This window comes from Chiloscyllium punctatum, chromosome 3 (genome assembly GCF_047496795.1).
Source record: "Chiloscyllium punctatum isolate Juve2018m chromosome 3, sChiPun1.3, whole genome shotgun sequence".
Lineage (NCBI taxonomy): Eukaryota > Metazoa > Chordata > Chondrichthyes > Orectolobiformes > Hemiscylliidae > Chiloscyllium > Chiloscyllium punctatum.
Window position 1 is genome coordinate 156,520,006 of NC_092741.1, and position 17,806 is coordinate 156,537,811.

The 17,806-nt window shown below is 41.3% G+C and overlaps 1 protein-coding gene across 9 annotated transcripts in view; it reads left to right on the forward strand.

Annotated features, from left to right (window-relative positions):
* The window catches only part of otofa (otoferlin a), a 461,762-nt gene that overhangs the window by 393,221 nt on the left and 50,735 nt on the right, over positions 1-17,806 (forward strand). For 6 of the 9 annotated variants that reach the window (XM_072562753.1, XM_072562744.1, XM_072562734.1 and 3 more), the window contains 7 exons: positions 344-469; positions 1,927-2,005; positions 7,522-7,664; positions 8,866-9,000; positions 12,837-12,974; positions 13,883-14,010; positions 15,250-15,420. In XM_072562753.1, coding sequence (XP_072418854.1) covers positions 344-469; positions 1,927-2,005; positions 7,522-7,664; positions 8,866-9,000; positions 12,837-12,974; positions 13,883-14,010; positions 15,250-15,420 — 920 coding nt within the window. The remainder of the gene's footprint in view (positions 1-343; positions 470-1,926; positions 2,006-7,521; positions 7,665-8,865; positions 9,001-12,836; positions 12,975-13,882; positions 14,011-15,249; positions 15,421-17,806) is intronic. The other 3 variants (XM_072562806.1, XM_072562762.1, XM_072562799.1) reach the window with 1 other exon arrangement.

The window sequence follows — 17,806 nt, forward strand, 5'->3', positions numbered from 1 at the left end:
TTAAATAAAAATTTATGCCCCTATGATGAGGTCATTATAACCCCAAGGAGAAAGTGAGGACTGGGGATCAGAGTTGAAGAGTGTGGTGCTGGAAAAGCACAGCCTGTCAGGCAGGAGAATCTACATTTCAGGCGTAAACCCTTCATCAGGAATGGAGAGCTCATGCCCGAAACGTCGATTCTCCTGCTCCTCAGATGCTGCCTGACCGGCTGTGCTTTTCCAGCACCACACTCTTTGACATCATTATAACCCCATGAAGAATGGACACTGAAAACCAGAGAACTTGCATTGCTCCAACTGCTTGTGACCTTTCTCACAGTGGGTGTGTGTTCCTTGTCTCTAGAACGAGGATGAGAAATCAAAAAAGAAGAAAAAAAAGAAGGGAGAGGAAATCGAAGAGGAGGAGCCCGATGAGAGCATGCTGGATTGGTGGTCAAAATATTTTGCCTCCATTGAGACCCTCATGGAGGTATGCACTGATTTACAGGGTTACTCACTGGACTTTTGGACATTGTGATGCAAATTGAAAATTATAGAATTCATTCATGTGTCAGGAATGTAAAAGCATCAGATCTTCAGTGCTCCTGACATTACAGCAGTGCGTAACTTAAAGTTCAAGAAAATTATGTACTGTTGATGTTTATATTCTATTTTTAATGAGGGTCAGTTAACTCGGTTGGCTGGATGGCTGGTTTATAATGCAGATCAATGACAACTGCGTGGGTTCAGTTCCTGCATCAGCTGAGGCTCCTCTGAAGGATTCTCCTCCTTGACCTCTCCCCTCACCCTGGTGCATGGTGACCCTCAGGTTAAACCCCCCCACCAGCCATCTCTCCCTAATCGGAGAGCAGCCCTATTTGTCTGGTAACTTTCAATTTGTATATCATTCATGAACAGTGAGGGATTAATTCTTAGACAAATATATTGCTGCACTGCAATCATGTGCTTCCTAACAGTTTAATAGTCACAATGAGAACTGAAAGAAATATATTCATAGGAAAGGAGTAGGTCATTCAGCCCCTTGAATCTGTCCCACCATTTAGTGAGACAGCTGATCTGTGGCCGGGCTCCATATACCTGCCTTTTGCCCATATCTGCTAATACTTTTACATAACAGAAACCCATCTATCTCTGATTTTAAAATTAACGTCTGATCCACTGCCACTGTGGAATGAAGCTCCTGCATTTCAAGTTTAAACTCACTATTTCTAACTGCTGTTAACCAGAAAGATGTAATATTCTTAACAATAAGGCTCAATAAAGAGCCATCTCAATGTGAACGTGAGTCCATCCAAAATTCAGGTAGTGAGCCTCCTTTTGCAATCTGCTTCAAGTAACTCCTTAAAAGATAGAGTCTCAGTTAAATATCTCATCAAAATGATCTCCACTCTCTTACCCCACTGGAGCTGGGCTGGGTTAATTCCCTCTTCTGTAAAATAACTGTGGCTAGAACAAATCAAGTAACAGGGTTTTGTCTCAATGTTTCAAATTTGGACAGAATTCTGTGCCATTAGAAGTGTATTCCAAATTGGTAAGAGTATTTTTACACGTGACATATTTGACACGGAGGCGACCACATTATCTATATTGTTATCTATATTGTTGATGATGGTTGCTCCTTTATCAGCTGCTGAGTGCTGTGTTCTCAAGTAGCTCATTATCACCATCAGCCATCCCTCTAAAGATCTGCTCTCTATGCTTCCCTGGAGCAGGATGACTGAGGTTGAGAACCAGTTCACAGGGGTACAGTTTTTAAGGGCGTTATTTTTTAAATTTCCATACTTTAAGGAGCTCATGGGTCAGTACCTTCCCCGTGCTATACAATCGTAGAATTTGAATGTCAAGAAGACAAGAGATTTAACTGTGACGCTTTCAATGGTTTATGGTTCTTCAAACTCAGGATGTGATTTGAATTTTCTGTTTCAGCGTATCCGACAGCAGGAGGCTGCTGCTGCTGAAGCCGAGGAGAAAGAGGACACGGAGATAGCAGCAGAGGGTAAACTAGGTCTGAACAAATTTACTTATCCACACTGGTGTCTGTGTGTGTGTGAGTGTGTGTGAGGGTGTGTGTGTGTGTGTGAGGGTGTGTGTGTGTGTGTGAGGGGGTGTGTGTGTGTCTGTGTGTGTGTCTGTGTGTGTGTCTGTGTGTGAGTGTGTGTCTGTGTGTCTGTGTGTGAGTGTGTGTCTGTGTGTCTGTGTGTGTGTGTGTGTGTGTGTGTGTGAGTGTGTGTCTGTGTGTGTGTGTGTGTGAGGGTGTGTGTGTGTGTGTGAGTGTGTGTGAGGGTGTGTGTGTGTGTGTGAGGGTGTGTGTGTGTGTGTGAGTGTGTGTGTGTGTGTGTGAGGGGGTGTGTGTGTGTCTGTGTGTGTGTGTGTGTCTGTGTGTGTGTCTGTGTGTGTGTCTGTGTGTGAGTGTGTGTCTGTGTGTGTGTCTGTGTCTGTGTGTGTGTGTGTGTGAGTGTGTGTGAGGGTGTGTGTGTGTGTGTGAGGGTGTGTGTGTGTGTGTGAGTGTGTGTGAGGGTGTGTGTGTGTGTGTGAGGGTGTGTGTGTGTGTGTGAGGGGGTGTGTGTGTGTCTGTGTGTGTGTCTGTGTGTGAGTGTGTGTCTGTGTGTGTGTCTGTGTCTGTGTGTGTGTGTGTGAGTGTGTGTCTGTGTGTGTGTGTGTCTGTGTCTGTGTCTGTGTGTGTGTCTGTGTCTGTGTGTGTGTGTGTGTGAGTGTGTGTCTGTGTGTGTGTGTGTCTGTGTCTGTGTCTGTGTGTGTGTCTGTGTCTGTGTGTGTCTGTGTCTGTGTGTGTGTGTGTCTGTGTGTGTGTCTGTGTCTGTGTGTGTGTGTGTGTGTCTGTGTGTGTGTCTGTGTCTGTGTGTGTGTCTGTGTCTGTGTGTGTGACAAGTATGTGTTGGTTCACTGTAGAAACTATGAGGTACTGTTGAAAATCATCATTGACTGGGATGATGTTATGGGCTGGGAGCAGACTGTCATATGGGGGGGACATGGAAAGTATGAAGGGTGTATTATGGATGGGGTACAGGATATTAAAGTCTGGGATGAATAATTAAAAAATGCTGGAAATCACAGCAGTTTATTCAGCATCTGTGGCGAATTATCTTTTCACATCAAGTGAAAATCATCAGGTTTCAGCATGCTGACCTGATCCTATTACTGTTATTTGTCTCCACACATGGTGCTTTTTCCAGCAATTTTGTTCAGTATTTTACTTTGTATTAAAGGATTAGGAAATTGTTAATGGATTGCAGTGTGTTAACACATTGGGTCACATTAATGGCCAGGAACATGTCAATGGGAGAGAATACGTTAATGACTGGGATCTGTTAATGAGTGAGAATGTTAATAGTTGCGAGTGTGTTAACAGTTGAGGGATGTAACAGCTATGAATGTATCCATGATGTTGATTTATGTCTTTGGTTTTTTTTGTCCTTTATTACAACATCCTATAAGTTTCCTTGTCTTATATCAGACATAATAAAAATCTCATTGAATGTGTTTTTCTTTGTTTTCCTGTGTGTCTTTGAAATTGTGCTTACATCTACAAGAATCCTCTTTGGATGTAGTGGGATTTTTAACAGAAGAACTTATAGGATATTTTAGTAAGGGTCTTCTGTGGTGTATTTTTTTGATTGATCAGCAAGGTTTTTGAACTGTACTTGTGTCTCTCTCTCATGCATTACTGAAAATTCTAAACCTCTGCTTCTTGTGAGTGTTTTGCTTTGCCCATTCTCTACCATTTTTATCATGACAGCATCTGTCACTCATCTCATTACTAAGCCATCATGAAAGTTGGCACTAACAAGACTGGACTGTCCTCTATGAGAATGGCGCACACAAAGGAACGTTGGTGGTAAGGTGAAAGCAATGGGATCAAGAGTAGAGAGAGGAGTTTAGATCAATTCTTACCTGTCACTAGAATGAGGTTCCTATTTGAGGTCACTCTCACAAAGAAGCTGTGGAAAAACTTATTGAAAACTGATTAGTTTCTTTTAAATAGAGTCATAGAGATATACAGCACAGAAACAGAACCTTTGGTCCGACTCGTCCATGCCAACCAGATATCCTAAACCGATCTCATCCCATTTGCCAGCATTTGGCCCATATCCTTCTCAAACCGTTTCTATTCATATATCTATCCAGATGCCTTTTAAATGCTGTTATTGTACCATCCTCCACCACTTCCTCTAGCAGTTCATTCCATACACGCACCACCATCTGCATGAAAAAGTTGCCACTTAGATCCCTTTTATATCTTTCCCCTCCCACTCTAAACCTATACCCTCTAGTTCTGGACTCCCCCACCCCAGGGAAAATACATTGTCTATTTACCCTATCCATGCCCCTCATGATTTTATAAAGCTCTATAAGGTCACCCCTCAGCTTCTGATGCTCCAGGGAAAACAGCCCCAGCCTGTTCAGCCTCTCCCTGTAGCTCAAATCATCCAACACTGGCAACATGCTTGTAAATCTTTACTGAACCCTTTCAGGTTTCACAACATCCTTCCGATAGGAGGGAGACCAGATTTGCACGCAATATTCCAACAGTGGCCTAACCAATGTCCTGTACAGCCGCAACATGACCTCTCAACTCCTGTACTCGATACTCTGACCAATAAAGGAAAGCATACCAAACACCTTATCCTATCTACCTGTGACTCGACTTTCAAGAAATTAATAAACTTGCACTCCAAGTTCAGCAACACTCCCCAGGACCTTACCATTAAGTAATTAAGTGTATAAGTCCTGGTCTGATTTACCTTTCCAAAATGCAGCACGTCACATTTATCTAAATTAAAATGCATCTTCCACTCCTTGGCCCATTGGTCCAATTGACTAAGGTCCCGCTGCACTCTGAGGTAACCTTCTTTGCTGTCCACTATACCTTCAATTTTTGTACTGGATTAGTGGTGCTGGAAGAGCACAGCAGTTCAGGCAGCATCCAACGAGCAGCGAAATCAACGTTTCGGGCAAAAGCCCTTCATCACCGAAACGTTGATTTCGCTGCTCGTTGGATGCTGCCTGAACTGCTGTGCTCTTCCAGCACCACTAATCCAGTATTTGATTTTCAGCATCTGCAGTCATTGTTTTTACCCTTCAATTTTTGTGTCAGCTGTAAACATACTAACCATACCTCCTATGTTCACATCCAAATCTTTCAATAAATGACAAAAGGCAGTGGAACCCAGCATTGATCCTTGCAGTCACAGGCCTCCAGTCTGGAAAGCAACCCTCCACCACCACCCTCTGACTTCTACTTCAAGCCAATTTCATATCCAATTGGCTAGCTTCCCCTGAATCCCATATGATCTAGCCTTACTAACCAGTCTACCATGTGGAAACTTGTCGAATGCCTTCCTAAAGCCCATATAGACTTTACAGCTCTGCCTTCATCAATCTTCTTGGTCAACTCTTCAAAAAACACAATTTCCCACACATAACGCCATGCTGACAATCCCTAATCAGCCCTTGCCTTTCCAAATACATGTCAATCCTGTCCCTCAGAATCCCCTCCAACAACATACCCACAATTGACGTCAGGCTCACTGGTCAGTAGTTCTCTAGCTTTTCCTTACCACCCTTCTTAAATAGTGACACCGTGTTAGCCAACCTCCAGACTTCCGGCACCTCACCTGTAGCTTTCCATCATACAAATATCTCAGCAAGTGGCCCTACAATTCCCTCCCTAGCTTCCCACAGAGTTGTAGGAAACACCTGATCAGGTCCCAGGAATTTATCCACCTCTGTGTGTTTTAAGACACCCAGCACCACCTCTTCTGTAATGTGGACACTTCTCAAGACATCATGATTTATTTCCACAAGTTCTCTAGTTTCTATGTCCTTCTCCACAGTAAATACTGATGTGAGGTACTCGTTTAGTATCTCACCTGTCTCCTGTGGTTCCACACGGAATCAACCATGTTGATCTTTAAGGGGCCCTAATTCTCTCCCTAGTTACTCTTTTACCCTTAATGTATTTTGTAGAATCTCTTTGGATTCTCCATAACCCTATTTGCCAAAGCCACCTCATGGTCCCTTTTTGCCCTCCTGATTTCCCTCTTAAGTAATCTCCTATTGCTTTATACCCTTCTAGGGATTCACTCGATCCCTTCTATCTATGCCTAACATATGCCTTCTGCTTTCTCCTGACCAGAGCCTCGATTTCTCCAGTCATCTAGCTTTTCCTCCACCTCCCGGCCATGCCCTTTACACGAACAGGATCATAGTGTCTCTGAACTCGTTAGTTCATATTTGAAGGCTCCCCACTTTCCACTTGGATCTGAGAGAAGATAAAGAGTCAGCTCATTTTTTAAGGCTCCTTCTGGATTTTTAATAAATTTAGGCATGAAACATGGGTGTCATTTGGCAAGGCAATTTAAAACCTATTCCTAATTTGTCTTGGGAAGCTGGTGGTGAGCTCCCTTCTTGATCAGCTGCAGGATGTCTGGTATCTGTTCACCCATAGTGTTATCAGAGAGAGAACTCCAGGATTATGACCCGACGATAGTGAAGAAACATTATTTCTTTCCAAATCAAGATAGTGTGTAACCTGGAGGGGAATTTGCAGATGGTGATGGTGGTGTTCTTATGTTGAGTGTGGTGCTGGAAAATCACAGCAGGTCAGGCAGCATCCAACAAGCAGGAGAATCCTTTCCAAAAAGCAGCACCTCACATTTACTTAAATTAAAATCCATCTCCCAGTCCTCAGCCCATTGGCCTATCTGATTAAGGTCCTGCTGCACTCTGAGACCTTCTTCACTGTCCACTCCTGCTCCTCGGATGCTGCCTGACCTGCTGTGCTTTTCCTGCACGACACTCTCAACTCTGATCTCCAGTATCTGCAGTCCTCACTTTCTCCGTGATACTCTTATGTGTCTACTCCCTTGTTTGAGATGGTGGAGGTTGTTAATGTGGAAAGTGTTGTTAAAAGAGCTTGGGAGATTTGCTGCAGTTCATCTTGTAGATGCTACACTTTGATGCTATCACGTGTTAGTGAATGTTTCACTTGGTGGATGGGGCTCCAGTCAAGAAGACTGTTTTCTCCATCATAATGTCAAGCTGCTTAAGTGTTGTTAGAACTGCTGTCATCCAAGTAGATAGAGAGTATCCCATTACATTGCAGACTTAAGCCTTAAAGATGGTAAACTTGTATCTGGAATTTGGATTGTAAGATCTCTGCAGGATTCCTAGCTCTGCAAAAGTGTACTGTTTCTTTGTAAGGTTAGTTTGTTCTTTATATGTCCTACAATGTACAATAAAGTCTGTTTGTTATTTTAGGATAGGCTTTTCATTATGCTTTGTTTGTCCTTTTAGTATCAGTAGTTTTCATTGTAGTATATTTATCCCTTTAGATCAGAAGTTTTCATTATGGTCTGTTTGTCCTTTCAGATCAGTAGTTTACATTAGAATGTAGATTCCTTTCTGGTGGGTTTCTTCCTAGTCTAACGAAGGTCAAGGTGTCAACTTTCATGCTATTCATGTTTGAGTGTTTTGTGTCCACCCTCCCTCCTCCACATTCAGATCTCAAAATTGATGACTCTCCTATGAAAGGCACAAAACAGTCCAAGAGTAAAGACAAGGCCAAAGCGCAGGAGAAAGAGAAAAAAAAGAAACAGCTTGAAATGGTTGAAAAGAAGGAGAAGGTGAAAATTGATGAATTACAGGTGAGTGTAAACCTTACATTCAGGGCAAATTGTGCTAAAAAATTCTAAGATTTCCTTTAATCAATCAGTTTTTTATTACCAATGACATAATGAAATCTATCTCTCATTATTACAAGACCCAAATTCATGAAAAGCCCAATTGATAAATGTAGCATCAAATACTGAACCAAGAGAACCTCAATTCTCTGAGTTATTTGATGCAGTCTGGCATAACAGAATTGTAAGTTCTTGGTATTCTAAGGTATAGTTCTTAGTATAAAAGGGACAACAGTAACATGGAGAGTGAATTGGCTGGGTGACAGTAATAGTTAATGGATTTTTTTTCCAAGGCAGGGGAAGATGTGAGATGGACTTGTGACCCTTGATTCTCCTGCTGTGTATTAATGAGGTAGACCTTTTCCGTACAGGACACAGTTTCAAAGCTTCCAAATGATATGAAACCAGTGAGTGTTGTGATCTGCAAGGACGAAAGTATGAAATATAAAAAAAAACACAGACAACTGCTGTCATGTGTGTTCTAGTAGGAGTCCAAAGCAGAGAATGTGAAGTAATTAATTTTAGTTGGCAAAATACAGACAGATGATCGAAATTGAAGGGTTTCAATTAGAGGGGTTGGGGGTGAGTAGTTGTGGAGAGAGTTAAGTGTGTACCTTCATATATCACTGAAGGCAACAGGACAGGTTGACAAAACATTAATAAAGAAGAAACAAAAACAGAAATTGCGGGAAAATCTCAGTGGGTCTGGCAGCATCTGTGGAGAGAAATCAGAGTTAACGTAAACAGTTTCCTGATAGGAGGAAGAGTGTTTCACACAGTTAAGTGTTTAGGTTCTGAAATATAGTGCTTGAGTTTGACATGGGCTTTCCAATAGTCAACTGAAAAGGAACTCTGTGCAGAGGAATGGTACTGGGTGAGTTACTCATGCAACAAACTTGTGCTGTCACAATGACTGGATGGCTTCGTTCTGCACTGTAAAAATTCAGTGTTTCTGTAAAGATTGTAAAATATTAGTAATTGCCCATGGTAACAAAAATAGTGAGTAATCTCTTAGAGAGCTATGCATATCCCTCAAGCACCACATATGACTGGCTTTTGGAATCTTCAGAATTGCCAAACAAATTAACCTTTTACAATGAAGAATGGGGAAGTGAAAAACCTAGATAAGATCTTTTGTGGTTAACCATTCTACTTCAACACATAGGTTTATGACAAGGAATTAGAGACGGAGTTTGGAAACTTTGAAGACTGGCTCCACACTTTTAACCTTTACCGAGGCAAAATTGGAGATGATGATGACAGCTGCACAGATGAAGAAAGAATTGTTGGGAGATTCAAAGTGAGTACATCATGGTTGAAGAGCATCCATTTAAACATCCACAGAAAAGGTAAACATTGATCCGGGCACTTAGACAATCGAAGGAGTTTGTTTGAAAAATAGGAAAGCACAAAAGTCCTGGAGCTGTGCTGATATTCAAGTACAATTCAGGCAACTGAAGTTCAAATACAAACCTGAATTTTACCTTTTTAAAACCAGATTACTCCACCTAGCTGAGGTTTGGATGGTCAAAATTAAACTTTTTTTAGTTCTGGAAACCAGAATTCATTAAAGCTGGACTGTACGTCATTTTTTAACATTCTCGTTAAAATAAACTGGAATGTAGTTTTGCATTCACTTGGATCACAGGATATGCATTGAGCTGGTATTTAAGAATGTTTCACTTTTCTGGGGGGCCAAAAATGCTACCTTTGTATATATTCAGCAGTGGAGTGGTGATGATGTCACCAGGAAAGTTATCCAAACCCTTGGCTGCTGTTAGTGGGGGAAATGGGTTCAAATCTCACCATGGTCGATGACAAAATTTAAACTCAATTTAAAAATCTGGAATGGAAAATCTGGCCTAAGACAAGTATGTTGTAAAACCTTCTCAGGAAGGAATCTGCCATCCTTGCATGGTCTGGTCTACATGTGACTCCAGACCTGCAGCAATGTGGTTGTCTCTTAACTGCTCACTGAAATGCACCTATCAAGCCAGCCAGGTCAAGGGGCACTTACAGATAGGTAATAAATGCTTGACATCCACATGCCATGAACAAATTTTTAAAAAATATTCAGTCAAAGCTAGGAAGGAAATGAATGTTGTTGTCCCAATCTTTGTATAGTTATTCTAAATTCCACATTACTCACCATTAAAAATGCATAAGTGATCACATGCATTCTTCATGTAACACGCTATTGGTGAATATGGACTGTTGAAAGTCTGCATTTAACTTATATCATTTAATTTTTGTACCTGAGACCTTTTATCAAAAAAGGTCTTTTTTTTAAAAAGCAGGAAAGATAGACCTAAAATAACCACAATGGTCACCAAGCCACAGATTTGGGCAAATTTCCCAGCACCCACGTGGAATAGACCAAACAAATAAACAAACAATGCAAAGACTCTAACATTTTTAACTAAAGACATCAAAACTAAACAACTGAATTACCTTCAAGGGATTTGCATCTGTTGTTTAATTCAAATACGGATGATAATTTCAGATTGGGAGATGACAGTCTGGTTTACCAATGAGCCAGTTTGGAAAGTCAATGGAGCTAGACTCTGGGATATGTTTTAATAGTTGCTTTGAGCAGCAAAGCAAAGGAAAAATATAGATTGACAAAAACAGAGGCAGGAAGGCTCTCTCTCTCTCTCTCTCTCTCTCTCTCTCTCTCTCTCTCTCTCTCACTCACTCACTCACTTGCTGTTTCTCTCAATCATTGAAGTTAGTACCTGGTAGAAAAGCAGCTTGGGAAAATACACATTCATCAAGAACTTAAAGATTTACAAACTTCATAATTGCTACGAATTTCAATCAACAAGCAAAAGAACTGGGATCTCAGATTGAAAATCTAAAACCTCATAAATTCTAAGGACTTTAAGCTGTATAGCTTTATTCTTCCTGATTCTCTGCTAGTGATCATTCTAACACAGATAATGTTTCTCCTTAATATCAATCCTCTTATGCCCCTCATGATTTTGTCCATCTCCTAGGCCATTGCATCTTGAGGTGGGACTTGAACCCAGACCTTCCAGCCTAGAGTTAGGGATACTACCACTGCACCACAGGGGACTCTGTGACTGAATTTAAAAGCAAATATCAAAACATCAGACTAGCCTTGTGCAATACAATAAGTGTTCAATGTTAGCAGGTCATTTAAAAAATGTGGAATATCCAATTCAGTGGAAGAAGAGGGAGGTGACTTGTTGCGGACGAATGATTTTGAAAGTGAAAAGTGTTACACCTGATCCAGAATCACCGCCTTGTAATGGCCAGAGCCAAAAATGAATCTGAATGAATTTGATTACCCACTTTGTGAAAGCAATGAATTTGACAACTTAAAACAATTCCTTTGTTAAAGGCAGAAGTACATGAAACTGGGTTGTAGTCCAATAGGTTTATTTGAAATCACAAGATTTTGGAGCGCTGCTCCTTCATCAGGTGAATGGCATCTCCACATTGTAGTTAAAGATGTCTCTGTACAATTCATTTGTTTAAGAAAACTAATTTAATATGAATTCCCAGTATTTTTGTCTCTACTTTTGAAAATGTCAACCAAGAACACCCATACAAGCAGTTTTCATGTCTAACGTGGTACATCAGCTGACCTTATTTTCAGACTGGTTTAGTAAAACACTATAAAGGGTAGAAACTATAATACGTAGCAAGATATCACAATAACGTTGCAGCTTTTTAAAAAATGTATCTCTAGAAGATTTCGATCTTAAAATTTACTTCTGTAGCAGCATTTCAACATTTGGTTGCCATTTCAAGTCTAACATGGCATCCAGGCTGAATGTGCACACTTCAATGTTCGTCATCAGGATGTGCTACAGAAATTCAACAAGGCTCCCTCAACAGTCCATCAAAAAACCCATCACCCCCTATCACCAGGAGAGACACAGGCAGTGGATTTAAAGGAACACCATCACTGCCACTTCCCCTCCAAGGCACACACCATCCAGACTTGGAATGATCTCAGGGCGGCACGGTGGCACAGTGGTTAGCACTGCTGCCTCACAGCGCCAGAGACCTGGGTTCAATTCCCGCCTCAGGCGACTGACTGTGTGGAGGTTGCACATTCTCCCCGTGTCTGCGTGGGTTTCCTCCGGGTGCTCCGGTTTCCTCCCACAGTCCAAAAATGTGCAGGTCAGGTGAATTGGCCATGCTAAATTGCCCATAGTGTTAGGTAAGGGGTAAATGTAGGAATATGGGTGGGTTGCGCTTCAGCGGGTCGGTGTGGACTTGTTGGGTCGAAGGGCCTGTTTCCACACTGTAAGTAATCTAATCAGTGTTCCTTTGCTAAAATCCTGGAATTCATGCTCTAACAGCACTGCGGCTGTTTCCAAAGGCAGCTCACTTTCCCAAGGGCAGTTAAGGATAAGAGAGCACCTGGTCAGTGATCCCCATGTCCAATGAAAGAACAAAACAAAGAAAAATGTTTATGTAATATGCTTCTGTAACTGGTTGCAGAAGGAAAATAAAAAGTCATAATTGATGTGACACCATTTTTATGGAAGGATTTTGATTTCATACCAGAGAAAGCTGAGACAGCAAGAACCAGGGAGAGATTTTCCCTTCATCATATTTATTATTATTCAATAACAAAACAGATTGAGGTATATTATAAATAAATGTAACTAAAATTATTTTGGGGAAGTTCAGAACTAGGATTCAGTCTAAGAGTTAAGCCATTCTGGACTGAGATGAGGAAGAATGTCCTCACTCAGAGAGTTGTGAACCTGTGGAATTCTCTCCCAAAGGAAGCTGGTGGGGCCAGTTCATTAGATAGATTCAAGAGGGATCTAGACGTGGGTCTTGCAGCAAAAGGGATCAAAGGGTATGGAGAGAAAGCAGGAGTGGGATACTGAGATTGTATGATCAGCCATGATCACATTGAATGGTGAGGCAGGCTCAAAGGGCCGAATGGCCTACTCCTGAACCTATTTTCTATGTTTCTATCTTCTCGGTCAGTTTTTCAACATCAATTGTTCAATAGAATCAAGTAACCAGGATTACATTAGTTCAATGAATTAAATTGATAAACATATTTACTCACTTCTGTGTTTGACCATTTCTTATCAGTGTTTTAGTATCTTATCAAATACTTTTGTTTTCAAAAACATAATTCAGGGCTCGATCTGTGTTTACAAAGTACCTCTACCAGAAGATATCGCTCGGGAAGCAGGTTATGAACCCACATTTGGAATGTTCCAGGGAATTCCAAACAATGATCTCGTCAATGTTTTAGTCCGAGTGTATGTAGTGAGGGTAAGTGGTTACCAATCAAGCTAAATGAAAGTTAATGAGTTTTATGTTCGTGGATATTTATTAAAGTCATAAAATTTGACCATTCTCAAAAATGGCATTTCTTTATTTCAGAAATTATTCAGTATTTTATCACTTTTAAACTGGTTCACTGAAATAACTGGTTTTAAACAGTTGTTAATTCGTTAACAACAATGGGAAACTCCCAGCCTCAACAGATTTGTGAACATTTGAAGTGTTAACCTGAATTCAATCCTTCCTAAACCTTGTAGATTTAAGGGTCACTTGGTGTTTTTACCTTGAGCTGTAATGGTTGACCAGTAATGCTACAATTTTAATTCCACGGAATCTGGTCATTCCAATTCAGTCGGCAAAATTGGACTGATGTGGCTACTGCAGGTTCAGGACCACCAGACAGTTCAGCAGAAACAAGCACTTAGTATAGGGGTCCCCAGAGGTCTGTCTCACTAACCAGTTTTCCATTTTGGGTATGGATCCTTAGAGGAGAGCAGCAAGAACCCAAACCCAGAAAAATGGTGGAGGCAGGTTTGGCTGAGGCATTCAAGAGGGGATTAGACGGTTACTTAAATAGAAACAAAATATACTGGATTATGGGGAAAATAAAAATGAAATAAAAGAAGAGCAACATCACACTCGAAATGTGAACTTAGATGCTGCCAGACCTGCTGAGATTCACCAGCACTTTCTGTTTGTTGCTGATTGGTTGACTCATGTTTTGAATTTAGGGTTGCAGCAGCATCTCCCAACCAATATTCTTCCATTTCATTTCTGATTTTTGATTTGCGGTGTTTGTGATCATTTATTTTAATTCTTGGTCTTTCATCAAAATTCTACTGATTTGCCTTGTTTGTTTGTTTGTTTGTTTGTTTTTGTTTTGCTTGTGCATTTAGGCCACAGAGTTGCATCCAGCTGACATCAATGGCAAAGCAGATCCATACATCGTCATTAAACTTGGCAAGACAGAAATCAGAGACAAGGAGAATTACATTTCCAAACAACTCAATCCTGTCTTTGGAAAGTAAGTACTGTCAATGGGTCCACCAAATATGGAGGAAGATCTCACATGTTCTCGTTAGCAAGACTACAAGTCCAGTATTCGAAAGTCGAATTCTGATTTTGTATGCACTATACCGTCACTTCATTAACAAACAATGGATTTTTGCATGAGATGTTTGGATAATTGTTTCAAAGACCCAGCAAGGATGCCATGGGCCAAGTGGATTCTGATTATATTAGCAGATTATGTGGCACTGTGATCCAGTTATGAAAACTATAGCTATTCTGGAGAAAACAGGGACTGTGGCAGCTGTAGTGAACCCTAAACAACCAATTTCTTTCTTGCCAATACATGGAAACTTCTAATCATGAGGATAAAGTTATAGAATCCCTACAGTGTAGAAGCAGGCCATTCGGCCCACACCAACCCTGCAAAGGGCATCTACCCCATCCCTGTATTTCCCATGGTTAATCCACCTTACCTGCACATTTTTGGTCTATGGGAGGAACCCAGAGTACCTGGAGGAAGCACATGCAGACACAGGGAGAATGTACAAACTCCACACTGACAGAGGCTGGAATTGAACCCTGGTCCCTGGCGCTGTGAGGAAGCGGTGCTAACCACTGAGCCACTGTGCTGCCCCAAGGCAGAATTGGATTATTTCTGCCAAACCTTACAATTAGACAGTAACAGTTTGCAGAGGGGGTAGCGGGGCCAGTACCTGATGAATATTTCTGGCTGGTTCATGAATCCTACATCGGTTGAAATCAGGCATTAATTTTGCAATTATTTCAAGCTGCAAATTGGGTGACTCTTTACTGAACCCAGATGAAACCTGACTTTGAAAGAAGACAAGCGATCCATGGTAATTATTGGTCAGATTACACCTCTGGCTCACTGAGACAGGCTTGACTGCAGAATATCACTCCACATTTCTAGTCTTCACAGTGACTGTCACTAAAAAGATGAGATCCCACTAGGGAATTGGCAAAATCTTGGGGAGTAGGGGCAGGACCTTAGCAAACAGTAAGGAGTCAGTGAAAGTTCCACCCTGCTACACTTCCAGCAACAACATTCCAGAATTTGTATCCTAGATTCTCTGAGCAGACATTATGAAGTATGATTGTTATTTACATTAGGAAATTGTTTTGCATCAAGCAATTATCATTGATGTTCTAATATTAACTTGTCATTTTGTTCATTCACATCATCCCACTTTATCTGTTCATTCACATTATCTCACTTTATTTGCTTAAACAGGTCTTTCGATATTGAAGTCACATTTCCAATGGAATCGATGCTGACTGTGTCAATATATGACTGGGATTTAGTGGGTACAGATGATCTAATTGGAGAAACCAAACTAGACTTAGAAAATCGCTACTACAGCAAACACAGAGCAACATGTGGCATTGCACAGCAATATTCTCTGTGAGTCATTTCACATTTCATTCTATTTAATTAAGTCTAAATTATCTTTAGAATCTGTTGCATAAAAGGGTGTTAATGTCCTTCCCTACTGAGAAAGATTTTGTTTTAACTTTTAATCAACTTATGCATGAAGTTACATACAGTGAAAACATAAGATAATGACTACTTGTACTTATTAATTTTAACTGTATCCCTTGGGTTTAACTTTTATTTCAACCAGATTCATAGTTGTCCTCTCTGTCTGTTAATGTCAGAATATTAACTTCACTGAATCTGATTCGAACAACTTGGGGGCAATAATGCAGCCTCAGTGTCGAGTTGCAATGTGTAGATGGTCAGCACATTTACATGGGAATCAGAGCAATGTATATAGTGTCTTTCGTGTAATAACACAGCCCAAGTGTATTGCAAAACAAAGTATGACATTGAGCCACATATAGAAATATTAGGTCTGATGATTGAGAACTTGATCAGAGAGAGGTTTGAAAGGAGGTGGACAGCTGGAAATTACTCAGGACCTAGATAACTGAAGGAAAAGCTGACAATGCTGCAGCGATTAACATCTGAGATGCCCAACTGGCTAGAATCTGATACTTGGAAGGTTGCTGTACTGAAGGAGATTACAGAGATAGAGAGGTACAAGGCCATGCAGTGGTTTAAAAACAAGGATGTTTAGATTACCTACAGTGTGGAAACAGGCCCTTCAGCACAGCAAGTCTGAGTATCCCATTTCCCTCTGACTAGTGCACCTAACACTATCGGCAATTCACATGACCAATTCACCTGACCTGCACATCTTTGGGATTGTGGGAGGAAACCCACTCAGACACAGGGAGAATGTGCAAACTCCACACAGACAGTCCCCAAAGGAATTAAACTGGGTCCCTGGGGCTGCAAGGCAGCAGTGCTAACCACTGAGCCACTGTGCCAGATGTGACAGGCATAAAAGGAGAACGTACTGCAGAAACACAGCAGGTCTGGCAGTATCTGTGCAGAGAGAAACAGTAGTGTCCAATATAACTCTTCTTTGGAGCTTTCTGAAGAAGAGTCATACTGGATTTGAAATATTATCTCTGTTTCTCTCTCCACAGATGTGCGCGAGACCTGCTGAGTTTCCCCAGCACCTTCTGGTTTTGGTTCAGGTATCCAGCATCTGCAGTACTTTGATTATGTGGTGACAACAGCAGAATACATTTACAATTCATTCCAGTCCATTCCAGTCCATTACAATCCATTTCAGTCCATTACAGTCCATTACAATCCATTACAGTCCATTACAGTCCATCCCATTCCATTTCAGTCCATTACAGTCCATCCCATTCTATTCCAGTCCATTACAATCCATTTCAGTCCATTACAGTCCATTACAATCCATTACAGTCCATTACAGTCCATCCCATTCCATTTCAGTCCATTACAGTCCATCCCATTCCATTCCAGTCCATTACAGTCCATTCCAGTCCATTGATTGTAAACTGAGCTGAAAGTGGTAAAGGCAAGGCCAGGATATTCATCTCGAGAGTGTGGTGCTGGAAAAACACAGCAGGTCAGGAAACATCTGAGGAGCAGGCGAATCAATATTTCGGGCATAATGAAGGGCTTATGCCCAAATGTTGATTCTCTTGCTCCTTGGATGCTGCCTGACCTGCTGTGCTTTTCCAGCACCATACTGTCAACTCTGATCTCCAGCATCTGCAGTCCTCACTTTCCCCTGGATATTCATCTGATTAGTGTGGAAGGGTAAGGGGGCAACAAGTGAAGGGGTGGCAGAGTGACAACAGGCACAGTGTGCAGGAGTGGTGGGGAATTCATCTATTTTACATCCTGGAGCCTCCTTCAATGGCCATCCAGAATGGGTGCTGAGGATAGCAATCTTTTATTAGAACAATTTGGGGGAATGTCACAAAATGAATAAGGAGGGATTTGAGAGAGTAGATCAAAGCAGACTGCTTCTGGGAACTCCAGAGACAACCGCAATGAGTCAAGTCCACAAGTTTCAAGGTGAGAAATTTATAGTTGTGGGATGGAGTAAGTTCTCTGCACAGAGGATTTTACAGCGATTAAAATAATTTCCAGGATTAGTGGTTGAAGCAGGAACTATGTCATAGAAATAGGCCATTCAACCAAGCGATCCCGCTCTGCTATTCAGGCAGAGTGATCATCTCTCTCCAGACCATTTATCTATACTATCTCCACATCGCTGGAAATCCTTAGTCTCCAGAAATGCTCAATGAATGAGCTCCTACAGCCATCTGGGGTAGAGAATTCAAAAGGTTCACCACCTTCTGAATGAAAAACTTCCTCCTCATCTCAGTCTTATAAATTAGTCCTTATCCTGAGACTATGTCACCTGCTTTTAGACTAACCAGGCAGGGGCAACATCTTA